This window comes from Scomber scombrus, chromosome 16 (assembly GCF_963691925.1).
Source record: "Scomber scombrus chromosome 16, fScoSco1.1, whole genome shotgun sequence".
Classification (NCBI taxonomy): domain Eukaryota; kingdom Metazoa; phylum Chordata; class Actinopteri; order Scombriformes; family Scombridae; genus Scomber; species Scomber scombrus.
The window spans coordinates 10,641,843-10,665,528 of NC_084985.1; the positions used below are offsets into that span (position 1 = coordinate 10,641,843).

Below are 23,686 nucleotides of genomic sequence, written 5' to 3' on the forward strand. Positions count from 1 at the left end.
AACTTAAAGGTTAAGCTCTCATTTTTAATTTTTTTATCTTAATACAACAGTAACACCCTCATACGTATATATAAGAGTTATTGAGTTGAGTTATTGTTTGCTGTTATAATTCCTCCTGCCCATACTGGCTGAGAAGAGATCTACTCCTAATCACATTCCAGTGTAAGTGATGTAGTTTTTAAGTGTTGATTTCATATAATTGGCTGAATTTGACACAAAACCAAGACTGTGCATTTTGTTCCTCAATTTCAGACACTGGAATTATGTCAGGAAGGGATCTTTTAAAGGGGAAGTCCACTAATATTACACATCAAAGTCTATTAACAGGTGTTAGGGAGTATTACTGCATATGTGGAAAAAAAATAGGTTGGGTAAGAGCGATGTGCAAAATTCGATAAATCCTGATAAAACACCAGTTATGGCTGAAGACCACAAGCGGAGTGTGAAGAGTGGAGTTAGAAAGAACGGAGGTGATCAGACCAGAGATGATGCTCCTCATCTCTGCTTAAGGATAGCGGCTCGCTACCTTAGCTGCTACTAGCATAACACACCTGAATCTGTACAGTGGAGTGAATTGACTCAAGTTGAATTGTGGGAATTGTAGGCGCCAGATTTTGACAAGGAAAAAAAAACTCTGGTATGCATGTCTTTCATTGTGGCTTTGCTTTAATTATACCAGAGTGATTCATATTTTGCATGTACTTTGTATGCCTTTGCTGCTGCTTCTTGTCTAATAACGCAGCACAATGTTGTCTTGTTCAGTCCATATTTCTATAAACATTAATATTCCCTATTTCATTGCATGCTTTGTATTGTGTGTCTCTGTGTTGCATGTTTAATTAGTTCCTGACAATGTACTTAGTATAATGTCCTGTTTTTTAAAGTAACATTAATATGCTCTTCTCTTTTATTATTTCTCTGGAGGCTTATAAATGGTCTGAATAACTTTACAATTTTAAATATTTCATTCTTTTCAAGGTGACTTTTTAACATCTGTCTAGGGACTAAAGATGAAAAATAGCTTATTGGCTTACTCTGATGTTTATTCATGTGTACTGTCCCTGTGAAATAAACCAATACATAAAAAATAAACAGATTTTGCTCCTTTAAAAAAAATCATCCATTGTGAGTCTGAGTCTGGTATAATTTAATACTCTCTCACTCTTTTAACAGCCAGTGAACAACAGGAACAATAACCCAGAACTCTATCAGTGTACATATGGGCATGTGAAAATTGTGTTATGACAGATTTGAGAAAAATTTGAATATATCCTTTAAAAGGGTCTTTGTCAACCCAAAAAAAAAAAAAAAAAAGTAGCCTTAGCTGTTAAAAATGAAAAAGACATTACACCCCCACTAGGCCTACATATCCGATTATAGGACAGCACTGGTAGGATTTTCCAAGCAGTTTCTGAGTCTTTCCGCTCCTCCTGTCCATAAATTCAGCTGAGCACCTCTAAATCCTCATCAGCCACTGACAAATGTGAGCAGGATTCCCGAGTCGGGCTGGATCCTGCCCTCAAATTGATCGAGCCGTACAACTTTGCTGCGTGTTTGGAATAGGCAAAGGCTTTCCTCCTCATCATCTCTCCTTTCCACAGGGAGATCATGAGCAGGGTGGAGAGTAGCACACCCCCGAGGGTGAGCAGACACAGTCCCGCTATGACACACCGGTCCAGATGGGCTCCCACCCTGGCTTTCTCCCGCTCCAGTCGCTCCATCTCCCGGGCAGACACGCTGTCTGGGTCCACTCGCACATCCCTGGGGACCGTGTAGGATATAGCGACCAAAGAGATGCCGGTCACAAGGCAAGTGACGGCGGTGATGAAGCCGTAATCCACTGACTTCCCCGAACCCTCAGAGGAGAGGTCGTCGTCGGACAGCCAGTAAAGTTCCGGGATGTCCCCCTCCTCCTCTTCCTCCTCCTCCTCCTCCACCACCTCCTCCTCTTCCTCCTCCTCCTCATACAGTTCACTTGATGAGCTGTGACTCAGTCTGCAGGTTTGTGGACTTATCCCTATCAATACGACATCCTCATCAGCATCATCTTGGTGTTGGCGGGTGAAAGAGGTTTCTGTTTCCTCCTCGGCTCCCCGGTTCGCTGTCCATGGTGCTGAAGGGTCTCCTCCGCCGGGGTGAAGTGACTTTCCGCCGCCGCAGCTGCTCTCGCTGCCACTTTGCTTATTAAAAACCAGGGAGGTGTCTCTCTGATCGGGTTGGTCAAAGTAAAACAGTTCGAGATCAGCCATTTGAACATGGGCTGGGTTTCCCGATTTGTCAAGCCCATGCGCTCGTCTCTGTCAGTGCAAAAAGAAAACAGTGAAGATATTGAAACTCGCCGAAATGACTTTAATTCTGTGCATGCTTTGTCTGCGAGCCACTTATCTTTGCCTGAAGTAAAATCTACACGCATCTCTCTCTCTCTCTCTCTCTCTCTCTCTCTCTCTCTCTCTCTCTCTCTCTCTCTCTCTCTCTCTCTCTCTCTCTCTCTCTCTCTCTTGGGTGCACAGCAAGCATTTAAAAGTACAGCCAAGCAAATCTTAATGAATTCCCATGACATAAAAAACACAATGCCACAATGTAAAAATGCAACACAATGAAATATTTCCACTGAATAGAAACACTTTATTCATGTCCAAGCTGTCAAACACTGAGTAACCATGCGACACGCTAATAAATCTAATTCTTGCGAATGTGTTTCAGTAATCGGTTATTAAGCAACAAAATGCGGTTAGCTGAGTACCTCTCTCCCGGTCTGTGGCTGCTCGCACCCCCGACTGCTTCTGCTCCCTGGTCAATTAGAGGGAAAGGTTTGGCAGACCCCTCCCACGGAGTGAGCGCAGGCAGACCGCCTTAAATGCTTATTACCGAGCCAACTTCAGTGTTCCCCAGTACATGCACACTAATCAGATGGGAGGCAGGAGGCAGCAGACTCTGCTTGTGGGAAAGAGAGGAGAGATACGTATTTGAAATAATGATACCACTTCCTCATAAGATCCCTGTTTAAATAGAGTTAATGAGCTGCTACTAATGGCTTAATTAACAGTTAATTAATCTTTTATTGATCTGTTATGAGCCCTGAGTGCAACTTTTGGGTTGCCAGGTTGTGAGAAATCTCTGACCAATGTTTTCAATTAATTTGGTGTTGATTTAATCCATTAATCAACCAATTGTTTCACCTCTAAAAGCAATATAATAAATAGAGTCACACATTTCTCAAGTCATTAGCAAAATGTAGACATATTAGTCACCTGCAATTATAAACTGTAGCTACTATAAAGTCTTAAACCATGATAGCAGCTCTGTGAGGCTACTAAGGCACAGTGAGCTAAATGCTAACATTAGCGTGACAAAGCTGATGTACCAGGTATTTCAGCATAATTTAAGCATGTTAATTAATTAATTAAAACTAAATATTAAGAACAGCAGAGGTTAATGGAGTCCAGTTTTATTTTTTAAATATTTTTTTAATCTTTTCTTAAGTGGTCTGGACACTGCACCCTAAACTGTTCTCAAAGGCTTTGTCAGCATCTTGTATGGTAGTTTGCTGCCACTGGTGTCTGAGGGTGATTGAGCAGCAGAAACATTGTAAAGTATTACATTGAAATTGTAACCTTATTGACATTTTTAACCTTAGTAGGATTCATCCTCTGGGTACCAAATGTCAGTTACAATATTTCATATATATGTTCTCGTTGATATTTCAGACCTAAAACAAAGTGATCGACTGACCAACAGACCGACATTGTCATCTGTAAAGCAATGGTGCTATTGTGACTAAAAAGTAATTGATAAAGGGGTTTTACTGTAATTCATTTAGTCTTCAGTTGTATGTTATTATATTGGATTGTAGTGCAGATGACCTGCAGCTCTTTAACAAAAGGTCAGAGGTCAACGGTCTGCACCATGAGCTAAAGAGCTAAAGAGACAAAGTAAGAGTTCTGCTGGAGGAAGATAAACATCAGCAAGAGAGAGTTTATTTGTTATTATAACTGATCAATAAAATATCAGTAAATGATTTATTAGCCATTAATATAATTAGTCACAAATTATAATCCCTTGACTTGACCCTTGACAGTGTGTAGCTATTGTTTCTGTGTGTGTGTGTGTGTGTGTGTGTGTGTGTGTGTGTGTGTGTGTGTGTGTGTGTGTGTGTGTGTGTGTGTGTGTGTGTGTGTGTGTGTGTGTGTGTGCTTTATTGATTGCTGAAGTGAATGTGTGGCCTCCCTTTGTCAAGAGGTCAGAGGTCATCTGGAGAGCAGGAGCCCTGCAGGTGGGGCAACGAGTCCTCCAAACACATTCCAAGTCTTCAGGACTGTAGCCAGGATTTTAGAAATACTGAGGTAATGGGTCCAAATTCCCCCAATGAAACCTCCTCCTTCCTCTTTTATATAAGTTATTCAGATTTTTCACATTTTATTTAGTCACTTTTGTAACTGTAATGGTCGTGATTTGAATTGTCTGTCTCAAGTTTCAAAGTCCTCTCCACACTGCCAGTAATACAATTCTGGTGGAGAAATACCGACTCATTTCTTGCTCTGTTGGCCTAAAACAATGCCTGAACATTTTGAGAAATGTAGATATTCACTTCACCTTTACACAAGGTGAGGCTAACTGTTGCCCTCTTTTTCCAGTCTGTGTGCTAACCAGCTGTTAGTTGTAGCTCCATGTTCACTGTACAAATGTGAGAGTTGCAAATTGGTAAATGTCCCAAAATGTTGGACTGTTTCCTCAAACGTGTTAAGTCTAAAAATACAAGAGTCCATCATAAAACAACCCACCATGTTTTTAAAGTTTTTAATTGTAGGATCTAAAATTGCTTTCCCAGAACAAAACACAGACGCCACAATTTTAGTGGTAGCTATACCACTGTACTCCAGTAAGGCAAGAGTCCTGGTCTTCTAGTTGTAAAGCAACAGCCACTGTAGTATGCTTCACTCAGTGAGCATCAGTATGTATATAATATGCATTCAAACAATATTACTACAACAAAGGGAATATTTACATCTGGAAAGAAGGATTCTCCTCCTTTGAAATGAGCATTTTGCAAATAATTTCCATGACTGGCCCATTTCCAGAGGAGCGCTATGCAGCCAAAAGTAAAAACCACTTTGATATTTAATCAAAACCTTGTCAAATCCTCATATCTCCAAACTGGCAGCTTTTCAGGAACAAAAACATCAGCCTCATAATCATTTATTTAAGAGTTAAAAGGGTAATGTGCACCATCATTTTCTGAACCAGCAGAGGAGCATCTTAACCTTCAATTGAGGTTAAAAGATGACAATTTCACACACAAAAATCATGTAACATGATTTTTAAATGCCACAATATGCAGAAAAGGGGATATTCCACTCCCTGAGCTCCTTATAGAATGTTGCATGGTTGTACCGGTCTGCTTTTTTCAGCAGAGCACTGGAGCATATGTAAGTTATAAGGTAGCCAAAGGTCATGATTACAAATGCTTCAGTGCTCTGCTATTTAAGTTCAGTCTTACTCTTTACATAGATCAAATACTCCAATGCTTGTGGGTACACAATACATACTGTATATGTCACTCGCTGTACATTTAACAGTCAGGACCTTTTCAGATGAAGAGAGCAGAGGCCACGCACTTCAGGGTGGTTTAACATTTCTGATAAGTGATGAGGAAGCAACAGATTTTACAGCTTTGCAGCATATAGACTTAAAGTCTGCAGGGGTCAGCAGCAGAGGCAGACAGGCAGGGATTGCAGAGGTTTTATATGTGTGACACTTGAAATTTAAATGCACTTATCCTCCTGCTTGTTTATTGACTGATTTACCAATTTATTTTTAATAATGCAAATATAGAAGCACTTTTTTTGTTTCGAGCTCTCAATCTAAATCACGCATTTCGCCAAACAGACCAGTGAGAAAAAACAAGCAACACAACCAAGGCTAGAATCTGAAGCCAATATGGAGATACTTTAAAGTACAATGCCATTGACAGCTGGTTGTTATGGTCTCTATTGCCAAACTCAGGCCCTCTCATAAGTGCACTGCTGGTCAATTTAGTGACTAAATGATTGCTCCATTAGTAAGACTTGAAGACTTACAGTGACTTTGTTTGGGCGTTGACATTCTTGATTGACAGCTCACTCACCTGCTGCTTTTGGATCTTGTGTTTAAAGTACAAACTTATTTTTCTCCAGACTGTGGTACTGTGTTTGGAGTTATGTTGTTACACTATCAGGACCCTCACAGGATGCTGGCATGCAATATTTGTAGCAACTCTGGGCTTTAAACTGGCTACAATGCAAAACAGTGGGTGAAGTCACATCTCAATATGTCTGTCTTTATGTACAGACTATAGGAAATAACCTCAAAGTCAAAGTCCCTTTGCAGCACAGTATGAATATCAAAATGTGTGAAGCTGTTAATCATTATATTGTCATGCACTGACAATATTACTGCAATACTACTTGTTGCTGTTTCAAACTTTCAGTTTTACTTTAAAACCCTCTAATGAACTGAAGTTGTTTTAGAGAACTGGGTGTTGACGTGTTGATGTTCTAACTTAAGAGTAGTTCAGGTCTGTAACATCATCATGAGGCATCAACCGAATAATCAGTTGACACAACTAGTATTTATTAGCTGTTGTTTCCCCGATACCTCTACCTGCTCATGATAATAGTAAAAAAAACAAAAAAACTGCCAATATGTGTTAATGTGAATTTTCTTTCTGTTCTTTATCTCTTGCTTTCCAGCCTGGAGATGGAGAGAGTACCACCAACAACCTCCATGCACACATGCCTTTTCTCCAGGCAGTGACATGTGGTCATACTGATGTGGGCGATTACCAAGGTTGGATACATCACTCCAGGCAAATACTGCCAGTTTCTCTCTTTCTCTGCTGCACTGTATACTCAGCCCACTGTCTATTCATTGCTTACCATTCACTTGTCCTACAGCATTGTGTTTTGTTCAGTATGTGCAGCTGTTTGAAAAGCAGCGCGTGGAAAAAAATGTTTGTGTCACAGTTTTAAATTTAACACTTTCAGCTGAGTAGTGTGCATACAAAACAATGTGGTGCAACATTGAAAGTGAACCTAGTGAAGAGAAAAGTGTTTAGTAGGTAAGCACATAAATGTGTCTTATGTGATAAACATAATTATATTAATTATGTCTGTTTATTATGTATGTGTGTTTTTTTTATTTATTTTTTTTGGGGGGGGCATTTATTTGCATGAATTATTATAGCTTTTCATCTAGTGCCATCATCAGGTTAAAGTTTCAATGAGTCCAATACTTTTGTTTATTACGAAAACAACTTCATTCCCATCAGCCTCAGCTGTACTTTGTGTTTAGTGATCATTATCAGATGTTAGCATGCTAACACGCTAAACTAACATATTGAACGATACACCTGCTAAACATTAACATGTTACCATTTGTTATTGTGAGCATGTTTGCATGCTAGCATTAGTATTCAGCTCAAGTACTTACATAGTGAGAGTGCAGAATGGTGCTGATAATGTCATGTTTCATTTTGCAATGAAATGTGTTTATTTTTTTAAATCATGGACATTTGTAATAAAATAAATGTTAGTCATTCATTTATCGAAAGTGACTGATTTTTAAACAGTGCATCAGGATGTGCATGTCAGAAGAGTTCAAGTCTAAAATGTGCTGAATGTAACAGTGTAACACAATAAAGATAAAAGCATAACACAGCATCATAAGAGATTATTATTAGAACCTGCCAAACAAACTTTTTATCCACTACAGCAAATCTAATCTCTATCAAATCAAGTATCTAATGAAGCAGCAGTTCATTTTGCATAGTCTTCTTGCTGGCCTGCCTATCAGCGTGTAATACATAACCATGACCACGCCATGTCACAAAGATTCATGCATACTTCATAAACTACACACCAACACACACACACGCCTGAGGCAGTTTTTGGCATCAGTCCAATGTTACGCTTTGGCACATAATAAGTCCACAAGCCAAAGTGCAGCTGTAGGTTGAGGACGATGCATTAGTTTATTAGTTAATGTCTAACTGAAAAGTTTTTTTAAAGGACGTAGAAAATTGATTGTGTTTTAATGAATTATGAATGACAAGGAAATAAAGTCTGATTTGCTTCAGAGGAAAGGTGAAGAAACAAAAGCAATAACACTACATCGGATTTTTTAAGGTTCAAGGTTCGTTTATTGTCATTCAAAACATGCTTTCACATGAACAGAACGAAATTTGCAGTCAGGTCCCAGCAGCATAATTAAGTGTGGAGGGTGGGGGATAGAGGGCAAAGCAACTCTCTCCACTTGCTGTGCCCTTGAGCAAAGCACCAGACACTCTTTCAATTGGAGCCTCTCAATGTCTGAGAGCACAGTGTTGTGGTAGTGATGACTTCTTCTGAGAAAACCTAATCTCCCCCCTGCAACCACACCCCCCAATGCAGTAAACAGAAAAAGAGAAATCCATCTGTCTAAATACGACTTTAAGTGCAGCGCTGCAGTTAAATTAAAACTTACCACTGAGAGATGCACTGAGATGAGGGCCTACATTGCAGTGAGAAAAAAAAAAGCTTCCATCAGACTATTCCCGTGAGATATTGTTCTCGTAACACAACTGCTCTGTTGTTTTGTGATATAAAATGATTTGTCATTTCCTCTAGAGATGCTCCCAACCAGCAGGCCGTTTTATTCATGCCATCCGGCGAAGTGTGGCATTTTACACTGACGGATCTGCTGTGAAGCCAGGGCACAAGCACAGCTAAGAATAGCTGATGGGAAGCCAGCATCAGAGGCAAAGACGCTGGTCCAAGGTCACACTAGGACACACGCAGGAGCTGTGAGTAAAAGAGAGACACAAATGAGTCAGACGGCCTTTCAGCAGGACAGCGGGGATGTCTTTGACTGGACAGTGTGTGCACTTACACAACAACACACAAACGTCTACTGGATGGTTTGTGTCCTGTGGCCGCTAACTGGAGGCCCATTGCATAAGAGCTGAGTCAAGCTGCGATGCAAAGCTGAGTTGTCTGATTTGTCTCTCTGCTCTCACTCAGCACAACTTAAAGGATATTTTGGACGACATTCAAACAGGTAAATCATAAAACATCAGACAAACATTTGAGTCCAACTAAATCGCAGGCAACAGTGCGCAGAAGGGCCGGCGTTAACCTCCACTTGTCTCCACTTCCCTTATAATCCATCTAAGTACAAAACATCTGTGTCCACATTCACAATCAAACATGCTTTTAACCATCAAAGACTGGACATGTTCCTGATTGAAATTCTGGGTTTTTGGAGCAACAAAATTGAACTTTCAGTTGTGGTTGCATGTTCAAAAATGTGTCTCAGGAGAAATTGGGCCAAATTGTATTATTTTTTTCTTTCTCTTGCGCTTGATTGAACATTTGCTGCATCATATTTCAGAAAGGTTTTTTATTTGCTTGCCGTTTTTAACATTTCAGACAAATCCTGTAAAAACCAGGACAGTGTGAAATTAAAGTTTGGGTAGCAGTTTATAACGAGGCATAATTATGATGGGTATAAAAAATTTGCATTTAGGACTATTTAATCAACTTTATATTCTTTTAAATCACCTATTATATATTATATTAATGTCACAGTGTGTTAATTAGAGAACTTTTAAGTTGCCAGTTTGGGAGCATAGATTTAAAGCTAAAATCTATAACTTTCTACATGTTTCGGCCCTTAACCTCACTAACTCCGCTAGCTGTCCCTCTCTCACTTTTATTGTAATTTTGTCATAATCAGGGTTTGTTTACAAAAATTAGAAGTCTCCAAATGTTCTTTTTGGAAATTCATCTTGACCTTATCATGATGAAAACACTGCAGAATTGTCATGCTGTGTGCGATCTTCTCTCAGTTACGGCCCAATACTGCCCTCGACCTTTACAGACAGAGACACAGGCAGTTGTTTAGACTGAAAAACATGTTATTTTAGGTGAACAAAATATTTCAGTTTTTACTTTTTCTCTGTTTCTGTACCACCTTGAGTGTTTCTGACACTTTCACAAGAAACTTTGTGAGATTATCTTTATGGAAACACCTATTCAGGTATAGAGTCACTGTGGATTTATTATTTTAATAGATTTTGCTGCAGACTAGGGGTGTAGTGGAAGAAGTTAAACTGCACTAAAGATGGCTGAATATTCAATACTTTTCCCTCTACAATGCTGGTATTCTGTCAAGCACAGTGAGATGTCATCAGTCAACCAGGCAACTTTAATGAAAACTCAAACTGAAAACAAGTACTGCTTCAATCAGCCCATCAGACCATGATCTCATTACTATCCAACACGACTCCTGACAACTTCAGGAAGGAAACTGACAGGTTAAAACTTACTAACATTTATTAGTAAGCATATTTACAGACACTTGACACCAAATACATTTTAACCCATTGATCCTTCAGATTTCTGCACTTTAGCGCCACACTCTGGCAGAGACAGGAGTTATGTGTATCATCTCTCTCTCCTGTTTTAGTCTTGACTTAACTTGACTTCGTCTTCATGTGTCTTCTGTTACTTGAGGCAGAGCAGGGGAACCCAAGTGCAGACACTCAATGGCGAGGAGACAGGGATATGATAGACACACTGCATTGATCGTAAAGGTTGTGGAAAAGGAACGCAAACCTGGGGACGCTTGGGCTGAAAGCTGGGAAAAGTGGGTACTCGGGGCAGGGAAGCAGGGTTGACGAGATGATGGCCTGGAGATAAGGGACCAGATACAAAGCAGACAGAACGGCAGCAGTCAGGGAACCGGGTTATGCACAGGAAAATAGACAACCACAAGGAAAATGGATAAATGCAGGTAAAGTTGCTTGAAGCGTGGAAATACTGACCGAAAGAAGAGACAACAGAGTGGAAATGGCAGGGCTGATTATTTTCAAGAAGTGTTAGATAACTTTTTAATCCCTGAAAGAAACGCACTGAATCTCAAGACGTGTCCAGAAACTTGAAATTTTATAAGTAGTATTGCACGTATACACAGAATTCTCCTTCAAAATTTGCACAAAATTAACTAATGCTAAATAGTATAAAAAAGAAAGAAAGAAAAACCAGTAAAATGTTCTTTCTTTTGTTTGTGTTTCTTTCAAATCTCTGTTTTAATTTCATGAATTGTGAATGAAACTTTTTTACCTTCACTCCCACATACGTCCACATATTCACACCTGGAAGCTGCTCTGAACAAATTCAGTTCTCTGCTGTTGTTGCGCACACAATCAGGCTTTCCCTGATTTTGATCTTGCAGCCGCCTCGGTGCGTATCGTGCACAGAAAAATCCCAGGCTGTGAGAGAAGGTGCTGAAGTAGACATAGAGCAGCCTTATAAGCAGGAGTAATGCTTTCTGTCAGAGGAGGTTATGGACTGGACCCCACTGTGTACTTAGCATTAATTGAGAGGTCAGGGTCGGAGCACTGGGCAGCTTGTTTATGACCGACCTTGAGTCATGGATGTATACTGTGTGTGTGTCAGTGTGAGTGTGAATGTGCATGCAGGTGAGCGTGTGAGAGAGGCTGACAGCCATATGGGTCTCACTTGGCTCCATCTGATTTTCTTTAAAATGACCTGCCACCAAATCAGTAAAGCAAGACGGTCAAGAATCATTTCACATTTTGCAGCATACATGCACACACACACACACACACACACACACACACACACACACACACACACACACACACACACACACACACACACACACACACACACACACTGAGAGGAAGCCTCTCTTTTGCAGGGACGCCCTGATCACATTCACATTTTGATTTACTGTAGTAGGAGTGAGCACATTGTGAAACAGCAGTATAACTCAAAGGAATTGCCACGTTTTATGGTTTACAGCTTTTTGGGAACAGATACAGACACACTGATATATATGTTATAGGTTTGTGTGAAATATCATGAGGCTCAGTCTCATCAATATTCATGAAGTACCTGCAGAGAAAATCATAATCTTCCCTCCACTGCCATCTTTTTATGGTGTTCTTGTCAGACCTCAGCACTGCAGCCTGAGCAGGGCTCATGTTGAACACTGTTCAGGGCTCCACACTGGAAAAACGGCACTGACTGTTTTTGTTATTGTCAAAGGTAATGGTCTGTGGGCCCAGACACCATCAAGTCGTCCAGCTCTGCAATCACACATGTTCCCCCCGCTGGCCTCAGGTTGAAACCTGACAGAGCTTAATCTGTTGCATTTCCACAGATTTGTCTCCTTTGCTTCTTCTCCCTCGTTCTAAATATAAATCTGACAAAAACAAACGTTACACACATCGTGGGTTATGCTGTGCTGAACTTATATCCTTTTGAAGATTTTTCTTTTCTACAGCCAACACAGGTTTTCTTTTTATTCTTTTTTAAATTATTTCTGCAAGATTTTTGTTTGTTAGTTTTAGAGAAGAACAAAAGAGAACATCGTGGAGGGAGGAGGGCGTCTGAAATCTGGAATCCATTTCAATTATTTCTGCAAGTAATCATACAAACAATTTGGAAATAAGAAAAGCAACTCAGCATAAAGATTGTCTAGTTCAATTTTCAATGTATTTTAACCACCTTATTATTTTAAACAGATTTAAGGACAAGGATTTAGAACTCTTCCTTTAAAAAGCATTCATAACATCTTATATATAACAGCTAACGAAGGTTTGATAAAACAATAAAAATAATTGTCATAATACATACTTTTTAAAAATCAGTTTTAAACTCAAAGTTATAACAAACATTATAATATAACATTTAAGAGGGAAAAAACGACTTTGTTTTAATCTTACAATGCTCTTCTTTGCTGTCACTGAGAAATGTCTCGTATTCTCATTGTTTGAGCAGCATCAACATAAATAAATCATTTCACTTTACCTAACTGTGTTTATAGAACATGAAGAAGTATTACCTGGATGTTTGTATTAACATGATGAATACACGTTTCCACGTGCCCCCCTTTTTATATTCCAGTTTTTCTGCAGTTCCAGGTTTTACTCAAAAAAAATTGCCATATAATTTAGTAAACCTGGTTAAAAAGACCCCTAAATATACAGCTCATATTTATGCTCAGTGGAAAACACACACTGATTTTGTTGCATTTTAATGATCAAAGCAGCAATTTCTTGGAAAGTAATTCATAGTTGCTGCAGGATGCTCAATTAGGGTTTTGAATTTTTCACATCACTAAAGAGAGATGATGTAATAATAAACAACTATTATAGGATATTTAGAGCTGCAACAATTGGTCGATTAATTGATTAATCGCCAAAATAATCAGATGTCTGAAGAGGTACAGAAATGTGAATATTTTAAGGTTTCTTTGTTTTTCTATGACATCAATCGCAAAGACCTTTACATGACTGCTGTCAATGCCCTGCAACTGCGACAAGCACTGACATTCCTGCGTATGAAGACCTCTACCTGCGCGCCCTCCGACTGCGCCACAGCCCAACGTGCATAGGATGTGCGAGGGCCCTTCGACACTGCTTGCAGTATTAATTTTATTTGCAATTACAGACTGTGATGTACTTGCTAACTGTTCAATATTATAATTTTTGTCTATTATGAATAACAACTGCACGCTTACTCCAAAGCCACAATTTTAATTTTAATACATGTTTTGATCCAAGTCGGATCTGCGTCAGGTCAAAACAAAATTTTTAAAGTGCATCTTATCATGTCAACAATACATCAAAATATCAATAATGTTAAATTATAGATAGGACCTTAAAATATTTTTAATCAAAACATATCTTACATATCCAACCCAAAATAACATTTTTCTAATGGTAACCTTATATATATATATATATATATATATATATATATATATATATATATATAATGATAAACAAATATAACCCTTATGTGATGAGATGTGATATAAATGTTTTTAATTGGAATCAATTAAGTAATCACTTAACCCCACAGGTCAATTTCCACATCTGAAATCATTATCAAATCTATTTACACCCATTTACCACACAAAGGCAGTCATCAAAGCATTCACACAAGGCCTCAATCCAGAAATGAACCCAGAAACCCATTTCAACCCCACAGTTGGTATGGTTCAGTAAGATGGACTGAGCATGCTCCCTACAAGTTACTCAGGCACTATAAAAGACAGCCTGAAACAAGGTTTGGGTCCTTTGTCACTGCCCAGCACCAGGAAATGCTGTGGTAAGAAAAAAACAACATAATTAGATACAAACTCATGATTTCCAAACCTCAAATAATGAAGAGATACCCAAAACAATACATGTGAGTGATTCTAGGAAACTTTATGGGAATAAATAGCACAGGAAACTTACTTGGATGTTAAATGTAGTTCAGTGTGTGCACCCACCAAACTAACAAAAGCATGCTACCTGGCTAACATGTGGTCCGTGTAATGAATGATGGTGTGGTGTGCTGGTGTGGTGTATTACCAGTAGCAGGGGAAACTGCCACAGCAGCAATTGGCCTGCAGGGCCTAGGCCTGGTCCTGGCTTGGTGGTTGGACTACCAAAGGGCTTAGGCCTGGTGGATGGGCTGCTGCAGGGCCTTGGCCTGGCCTGGTGGATGGGCTGCTGCTTTATCAACTAAAACTGTAAGTAAAACGGTTCTCATATATTCTCAAATTTCTAAGTCAAAAACTTGTTTTTTTGAGTCAAAGATCCCCTTCTCAACAAAATAATGAAATTTGGATGAAAAAAAGCTGCTTGAGCTGCTTGCAGCAGTTTTTTTTGTTTTTTGTTTTTGTTTAAAAAAAAAAAAAAACGTATACATATTCATAGGATATAATGCAAATCACATATAAAAGATTTGATAAGAGAACTAGGTGTGCAGTTTTGTGATATCCTAAAGCAAGTCAACAACAGGGTGACCAGACGTCCCCGATTTCCGGGGACAGTCCCCGTTTTGGGTGACCTGTCCCCGGTCAAAGCTGTCCCCGAAAATGTCCCCGATTTTGACACTGAATGGGTGAAAAATGCGCGCAGACTCAAACACCAGTTATTACGGTAGCCATCTAACGCATCGCCAGAGAAGACGTCGTATGACGTACAGACGTTATCAGGACGTACGACCAGACGCAGCAGCGCCGTCAACAACAACAATCTAGAAAAATAATAAATAAATTAATAATAAATCAATGGTTGATAGTTGTGTGTGTTAGGCTAACTTCTGTATTTTGTGTCGGGCTGTGTGGGTAACCAATTACTGTAGTAGTTATAAATGCACACCATCTGATTAGCTGATGCCCTGAGTCATGTATAATATTAATATACTCATATGTTTTGACTTGGTAATAATTATTAATTACATCTTGATGATATTTACTAGCTACTGGTCTGGCAGCTGTCTTTGCACATGACACTTAACTTTGGAAGAGAGATGTTCTTTCTAAAGTATTCTACATTTGTGTTTTTGACACTGCTGTGCGCTACTGATACATGATATTTGTGGGTGCTGATATTGGGATTTATTAACCAGGTCCTTTTTGTGTAATAAAAGCTGGTTAAAATACATGAAAAAGTACTATTATTTCATAATGATAATATTTAATGATTTTTCACCGCCGCATTGACAATGTCCCCGATTTTCATTTCAGAAATCTGGTCACCTTAGTCAACAAGTCTATGTTAAAATCCCCACAGACATATTGACTGAAGCTGTGAGCGGCTAGGCCGCGCTGTCTCTGAGCGACAGCTTTTCGCAATTTTTCAGATTAATCAATAATTTAAATTTTAATTGTATCATTAATTATTTTGCAAGGTTTGAATGGGTCATCAGTTATGTTAAGTTTGTATTTGAGAAAGTGGTGTCTCCATGTCTGCATTGTGTCTTTATCAAATGGGTGAAGGACTCCCCGAAGCCAAATTTGTGTAGTTTGTTTAATAATTAAGTCCATGTAACTTGTTTGAATGCTTTTACATCTAATGGTACAATAACTGTCTTGATTTGAGTTTGTTATGAGAGGTTAATGAGATTAAATAGTCTTTGTACATTATCTGCATTTTAATAAAACCTGTCAGATTGGGGTGTATTAAGGTGGAATTGTACCGATGGCTCGGGCTTTTGTAAAGATTTTTAAGTCAGCGTCTATTAGTGAAAGAGGGCAGAAGCTGGTAGGTTGAGTTGGATCTTTATTGGTTTGAAGTTGAACTGATATGACAGATGTATTCATGTGTGAAAGAATTTGTGATGTATTTTGTATTTCTGATGTCAGTCTGTAAATTAGCGAGGATAGTATGTGCCAAAAGAGTTTAAAGAATTCAGGAGAGACACTGTCAGGTCCGGGCGATTTATTATTTAACACTTGGAGTTGGGGCTTTGTAGAGTTTATCTGATGTCAATGGCACATCTGGTGTCTGTCTCTTGCTTGGATTGTTTAGGTAAGTTCACTTTGTTAAAGAAGGACTATCTCTGATGGGTCAGGGTCTGTGGTCACACAATATAAAGTACTGTAAAATACCTTAACTTTTTCCCTGCTGAATTCTTTATGGCTGGAATTTTAGCTTTTTCCTTTTTTGTGTTGTATCTGATGAGTTAAATATTTGCCTGACTTATTGCTGTTTTCAAAATTATCATATTGTTTGTATCGTGTTTAATCTGAAATGTTGTTGTTTTATGGTTTTTTTTTGTAATTTTGTCTAACTGGAATTTGGCATTTTGAAGCTTATTTTGTATTTGTTCATTTAGACTGTTTGAGAGCACAACTGTACATTTCTTAATCTTTTGTTCCAGATGTTTTTCTAGTTATGTTTCTTTTTTTCTTGTTTGTTGAGTATGCTTTTATTTGTACTCTAATGACTGCCTTATCTGCTTCCCGTAGTACTGATGACAACATTTCTGGGGAGTCGTGGATTCCCACTCTCTCTGTATAAAGGCAGTACAATCATAGTCTTTAAGCAGTGAGCTATTGAATTGTCAGTGGGGAGAGTGCTTTGTAGTGGATTCAGTGTTTAAGGCGATTGACACTGATGCATGGTCACTACTAATGATTGGATCTATGATGATTTCAGATACCTTGGCTAAGAAGTGTGTTACTATCTAGCGTAACAAACTTGCCAGAAATGGAAAATAATACTCATGAGCACGCCCGCCGATAGGGGGGGACAGACGGGTCTGTTGTCCCGGGCCCAGGGTAGGGGGGGGGAGGGGGCAGAACTGGGCCCACATTAAATTATGGAATAATTTTTCAAAATAAGCCTATCTGTGGAAAAGATGTGTAATATTTGAGTTACATGAAAGCTTTTAATTGTTTTCTTCCTAATCGCTCTTGAAATAGTGGTCAAGAACCACCCCACCCCCAACACAAAAATGGTTTGGCCACTGATCAAAATTTGATGTTGTCATTTGAAGTTCAGTACGCTAAAAATGTCCGGTCAGCCCAAGTCCGGTGCTCAGAAAAGTAAAGAAAAGATAAGAGGAAAATAGAGGCCTTAGAGATTTTCTAAACAAATATTTTTAAAAAAGGTGGTGACGGTGAAGCTGGAACTAGTAAAGTCAACGTAGAGCAAGGTAAGAAACAGCGCAGCCAACGTTTACCGGCAGCCTTGTAACGTAACCTAACAGGTCAGCTCTAATGTTAATGTCCATTAGCTTGTATAAAAGCCTGACACACAACACGTTATCTTTGACAGAAACAAGTTGAGTTTGGTAGCTCCGTCAGAGAGGAGAGAGATCCAGCTACAGTCAGGTGACCGAGAGAGTGATGCGGGAGAGCTGCCCCGCGCAGAGAGTCTGAGCAGGATGGATCAGAGACTGATCAGACATTTAATTTCAGCAATTTAGGTAAAGTTAGAAAGAGATTGGCAGATTCGAACTTCAGCGATCAATAGCTCACAAACAAAACATTGTTAAAACATAAAAAATGTCTCTTTCCTATCGTAGTAAGGTAGACTATTGACTACAAACTCATTTTCGCCAAAACGAGTCGTCCTCCAGGCTGCAGGAAATATATTGCTCTCTATGCACTGCGGGCGGAGAGGCGAGCGCTTAGGGACCGTTTACAAATTGCAGTACCAAAGCAAAAAATATTCAATATCTCCTTCTTTATTCACTCTAGTCTCACCAAATTAACTCCACACATCAACGGTCACCTGATAATCACACTACAACAGTTATTTCATAAAAAATATTTTTGGGGAATTTTATTTTGAAAAATCTTCAATATCGTCAATATTATACACTGTATACTCACCAAAATCATGCTACACAACAAGGGTCACCTGATAATCATACTACAACAGTCATTTCAGAAAAAAACGTTTTGCATATTTTTGGGGAATTTTATTGTGAAAAATCCTCAATAGCGTTAATATTATACACTGTATACTCACCAAAATCATGCTACACAACAATGGTCACCTGATAATCATACTACAACAGTTATTTCAGGAAAAAAAAAGTTTGCATATTTTTGGGGAATTTTATTTTGAAATATCGTCAATAGAGTAATATTATACACTGTAGGATGACGTAAATCATGATACACAACAATGGTCACCTGATAATCATACTACAACAGTCATTTCATAAAAAAAAAAAATCTTTTTGCATATTTTTGGGGAATTTTATTGTGAAAAATCGTCAATAGCGTTAATATTATACACTGTATACTCACCAAAATCATGCTACACAACAATGGTCACCTGATAATCATACTACAACAGTCATTTCATAAAAAAATAAATCTTTTTGCGTATTTTTGGGGAATTTTATTGTGAAAAATCGTCAATAGCGTTAATATTATACATTGTAGGATTACCAAAATTATGATACACAACAAGGGTCACCTGATAATCATACTACAACAGTCATTTCAGAAAAAAACGTTTTGCATATTTTTGGGGAATTTTATTGTGAAAAATCCTCAATAGCGTTAATATTATACACTGTATACTCACCAAAATCATGCTACACAACAATGGTCACCTGATAATCATACTACAACAGTTATTTCAGGGAAAAAAAAGTTTGCATATTTTTGGGGAATTTTATTTTGAAATATCGTCAATAGAGTAATATTATACACTGTAGGATGACGTAAATCATGATACACAACAATGGTCACCTGATAATCATACTACAACAGTCATTTCATAAAAAAAAAAAATCTTTTTGCATATTTTTGGGGAATTTTATTGTGAAAAATCGTCAATAGCGTTAATATTATACACTGTATACTCACCAAAATCATGCTACACAACAATGGTCACCTGATAATCATACTACAACAGTCATTTCATAAAAAAATAAATCTTTTTGCGTATTTTTGGGGAATTTTATTGTGAAAAATCGTCAATAGCGTTAATATTATACATTGTAGGATGACCAAAATTATGATACACAACAATGGTCACCTGATAATCATACTACAACAGTCATTTCAGAAAAAAAACTTTTTGCATATTTTTGGGGAATTTTATTGTGAAAAATCGTCAATAGCGTTAATATTATACACTGTATACTCACCAAAATCATGCTACACAACAATGGTCACCTGATAATCATACTACAACAGTGATTTCAGGGGGAAAAAAAGTTTGCATATTTTTGGGGAATTTTATTGTGAAAAATCGTCAATAGCGTTAATATTATACACTGTAAGATGACCAAAATCATGATACACAACAAGGGTCACCTGATAATCATACTACAACAGTGATTTCAGGGGAAAAAAAAGTTTGCATATTTTTGGGGAATTTTATTGTGAAAAATCATCAATAGCGTTAATATTATACACTGTATACTCACCAAAATCATGATACACAACAAGGGTCACCTGATAATCATACTACAACAGTCATTTCAGAAAAAAAAATCTTTTTGCATATTTTTGGGGAATTTTATTGTGAAAAATCATCAATAGCGTTAATATTATACACTGTATACTCACCAAAATCATGCTACACAACAATGGTCACCTGATAATCATACTACAACAGTGATTTCAGGGGGAAAAAAAGTTTGCATATTTTTGGGGAATTTTATTTTGAAATATCGTCAATAGCGTTAATATTATACAGTGTAGGATGACCGAAATCATGCTACACAACAAGGGTCACCTGATAATCGTACTACAACAGTTATTTCAGAAAAATGTGTTTTTGCATATTTTTGGGGAATTTTATTGTGAAAAATCGTCAATAGCGTTAATATTATACACTGTATACTCACCAAAATCATGCTTCACAACAATGGTCACCTGATAATCATACTACAACAGTCATTTCATAAAAAAATAAATCTTTTTGCATATTTTTGGGGAATTTTATTGTGAAAAATCGTCAATAGCGTTAATATTATACACTGTAGGATGACCAAAATCATGCTACACAACAATGGTCACCTGATAATCATACTACAACAGTCATTTCATAAAAAAAATAAATCTTTTTGCATATTTTTGGGGAATTTTATTGTGAAAAATCGTCAATAGCGTTAATATTATACACTGTAGGATGACCAAAATTATGATACACAACAAGGGTCACCTGATAATCATACTACAACAGTCATTTCATAAAAAAAAAAAAATCTTTTTGCATATTTTTGGGGAATTTTATTGTGAAAAATCGTCAATAGCGTTAATATTATACACTGTATACTCACCAAAATCATGCTTCACAACAATGGTCACCTGATAATCATACTACAACAGTCATTTCATAAAAAAAAAAAATCTTTTTGCATATTTTTGGGGAATTTTATTGTGAAAAATCGTCAATAGTGTTAATATTATACACTGTATACTCACCAAAATCATGCTACACAACAATGGTCACCTGATAATCATACTACAACAGTGATTTCAGGGGGAAAAAAAGTTTGCATATTTTTGGGGAATTTTATTGTGAAAAATCTTCAATAGCGTTAATATTATACACTGTATACTCACTAAAATCATGATACACAACAAGGGTCACCTGATAATCATACTACAACAGTGATTTCAGGGGGAAAAAAAGGTTTGCATATTTTTGGGGAATTTTATTGTGAAAAATCGTCAATAGCGTTAATATTATACACTGTAGGATGACCAAAATCATGATACACAACAAGGGTCACCTGATAATCATACTACAACAGTCATTACAGAAAAAAAAAAAAATCTTTTTGCATATTTTTGGGGAATTTTATTGTGAAAAATCGTCAATAGCGTTAATATTATACACTGTATACTCACCAAAATCATGCTTCACAACAATGGTCACCTGATAATCATACTACAACAGTCATTTCATAAAAAAATAAATCTTTTTGCGTATTTTTGGGGAATTTTATTGTGAAAAATCGTCAATAGCGTTAATATTATACATTGTAGGATGACCAAAATTATGATACACAACAAGGGTCACCTGATAATCATACTACAACAGTCATTTCAGAAAAAAACGTTTTGCATATTTTTGGGGAATTTTATTGTGAAAAATCCTCAATAGCGTTAATATTATACACTGTATACTCACCAAAATCATGCTACACAACAATGGTCACCTGATAATCATACTACAACAGTCATTTCATAAAAAAATAAATCTTTTTGCATATTTTTGGGGAATTTTATTGTGAAAAATCATCAATAGCGTTAATATTATACACTGTATACTCACCAAAATCATGATACACAACAAGGGTCACCTGATAATCATACTACAACAGTCATTTCAGAAAAAAAAATCTTTTTGCATATTTTTGGGGAATTTTATTGTGAAAAATCATCAATAGCGTTAATATTATACACTGTATACTCACCAAAATCATGCTACACAACAATGGTCACCTGATAATCATACTACAACAGTGATTTCAGGGGGAAAAAAAGTTTGCATATTTTTGGGGAATTTTATTTTGAAATATCGTCAATAGCGTTAATATTATACAGTGTAGGATGACCGAAATCATGCTACACAACAAGGTTCACCTGATAATCATACTACAACATTTATTTTGGGGAAATTAGTTTTGATATAATTTGAGATTTTTTATATTAAAAAATCTTCAATATCGTTAATATTATACAGTGTAGGATGACCAAAATCATGCTACACAACAAGGGTCACCTGATAATCGTACTACAACAGTTATTTCAGAAAAATGTGTTTTTGCATATTTTTGGGGAATTTTATTGTGAAAAATCGTCAATAGCGTTAATATTATACACTGTATACTCACCAAAATCATGCTTCACAACAATGGTCACCTGATAATCATACTACAAGTCATTTCATAAAAAAATAAATCTTTTTGCATATTTTTGGGGAATTTTATTGTGAAAAATCGTCAATAGCGTTAATATTATACACTGTAGGATGACCAAAATCATGCTACACAACAATGGTCACCTGATAATCATACTACAACAGTCATTTCATAAAAAAAATAAATCTTTTTGCATATTTTTGGGGAATTTTATTGTGAAAAATCGTCAATAGCGTTAATATTATACACTGTAGGTTGACCAAAATTATGATACACAACAAGGGTCACCTGATAATCATACTACAACAGTCATTTCATAAAAAAAAAAAAATCTTTTTGCATATTTTTGGGGAATTTTATTGTGAAAAATCGTCAATAGCGTTAATATTATACACTGTATACTCACCAAAATCATGCTTCACAACAATGGTCACCTGATAATCATACTACAACAGTCATTTCAGAAAAAAAACTTTTTTCATATTTTTGGGGAATTTTATTGTGAAAAATCGTCAATAGCGTTAATATTATACACTGTATACTCACCAAAATCATGCTACACAACAATGGTCACCTGATAATCATACTACAACAGTGATTTCAGGGGGAAAAAAAGTTTGCATATTTTTGGGGAATTTTATTGTGAAAAATCGTCAATAGCGTTAATATTATACACTGTATACTCACCAAAATCATGCTACACAACAATGGTCACCTGATAATCATACTACAACAGTCATTTCATAAAAAAATAAATCTTTTTGCATATTTTTGGGGAATTTTATTGTGAAAAATCGTCAATAGCGTTAATATTATACACTGTAGGATGACCAAAATCATGATACACAACAAGGGTCACCTGATAATCATACTACAACAGTCATTACAGAAAAAAAATCTTTTTGCATTTTTTTGGGGAATTTTATTGTGAAAAATTGTCAATAGCGTTAATATTATACACTGTATACTCACCGAAATCATGCTTCACAACAATGGTCACCTGATAATCATACTACAACAGTCATTTCATAAAAAAAAAAAATCTTTTTGCATATTTTTGGGGAATTTTATTGTGAAAAATCGTCAATAGCGTTAATATTATACACTGTAGGATGACCAAAATCATGATACACAACAAGGGTCACCTGATAATCATACTACAACAGTCATTACAGAAAAAAAATCTTTTTGCATATTTTTGGGGAATTTTATTGTGAAAAATCATCAATAGCGTTAATATTATACACTGTATACTCACCAAAATCATGCTACACAACAATGGTCACCTGATAATCATACTACAACAGTTATTTCAGGAAAAAAACTTTTTGCATATTTTTGGGGAATTTTATTTTGAAATATCGTCAATAGCGTTAATATTATACACTGTAGGATGACCAAAATCATGATACACAACAAGGGTCACCTGATAATCATACTACAACAGTCATTTCATAAAAAAATAAATCTTTTTGCATATTTTTGGGGAATTTTATTGTGAAAAATCGTCAATAGCG

General features: G+C 36.9%; 1 protein-coding gene across 1 annotated transcript; it reads right to left on the reverse strand.

The window, feature by feature from the left end:
* Nucleotides 1-1,442: 1,442 nt before the first annotated feature.
* On the reverse strand, nucleotides 1,443-2,249 carry LOC133996970 (transmembrane protein 74). Its single transcript, XM_062436496.1, has 2 exons — nucleotides 1,941-2,249; nucleotides 1,443-1,910 (listed from the first exon to the last, which is right to left on the reverse strand). The coding sequence occupies exons 1-2, from the start codon at nucleotides 2,247-2,249 to the stop codon at nucleotides 1,443-1,445; spliced, it is 777 nt and encodes a 258-aa protein (XP_062292480.1).
* Between the last annotated feature and the right edge of the window lie 21,437 nt (nucleotides 2,250-23,686).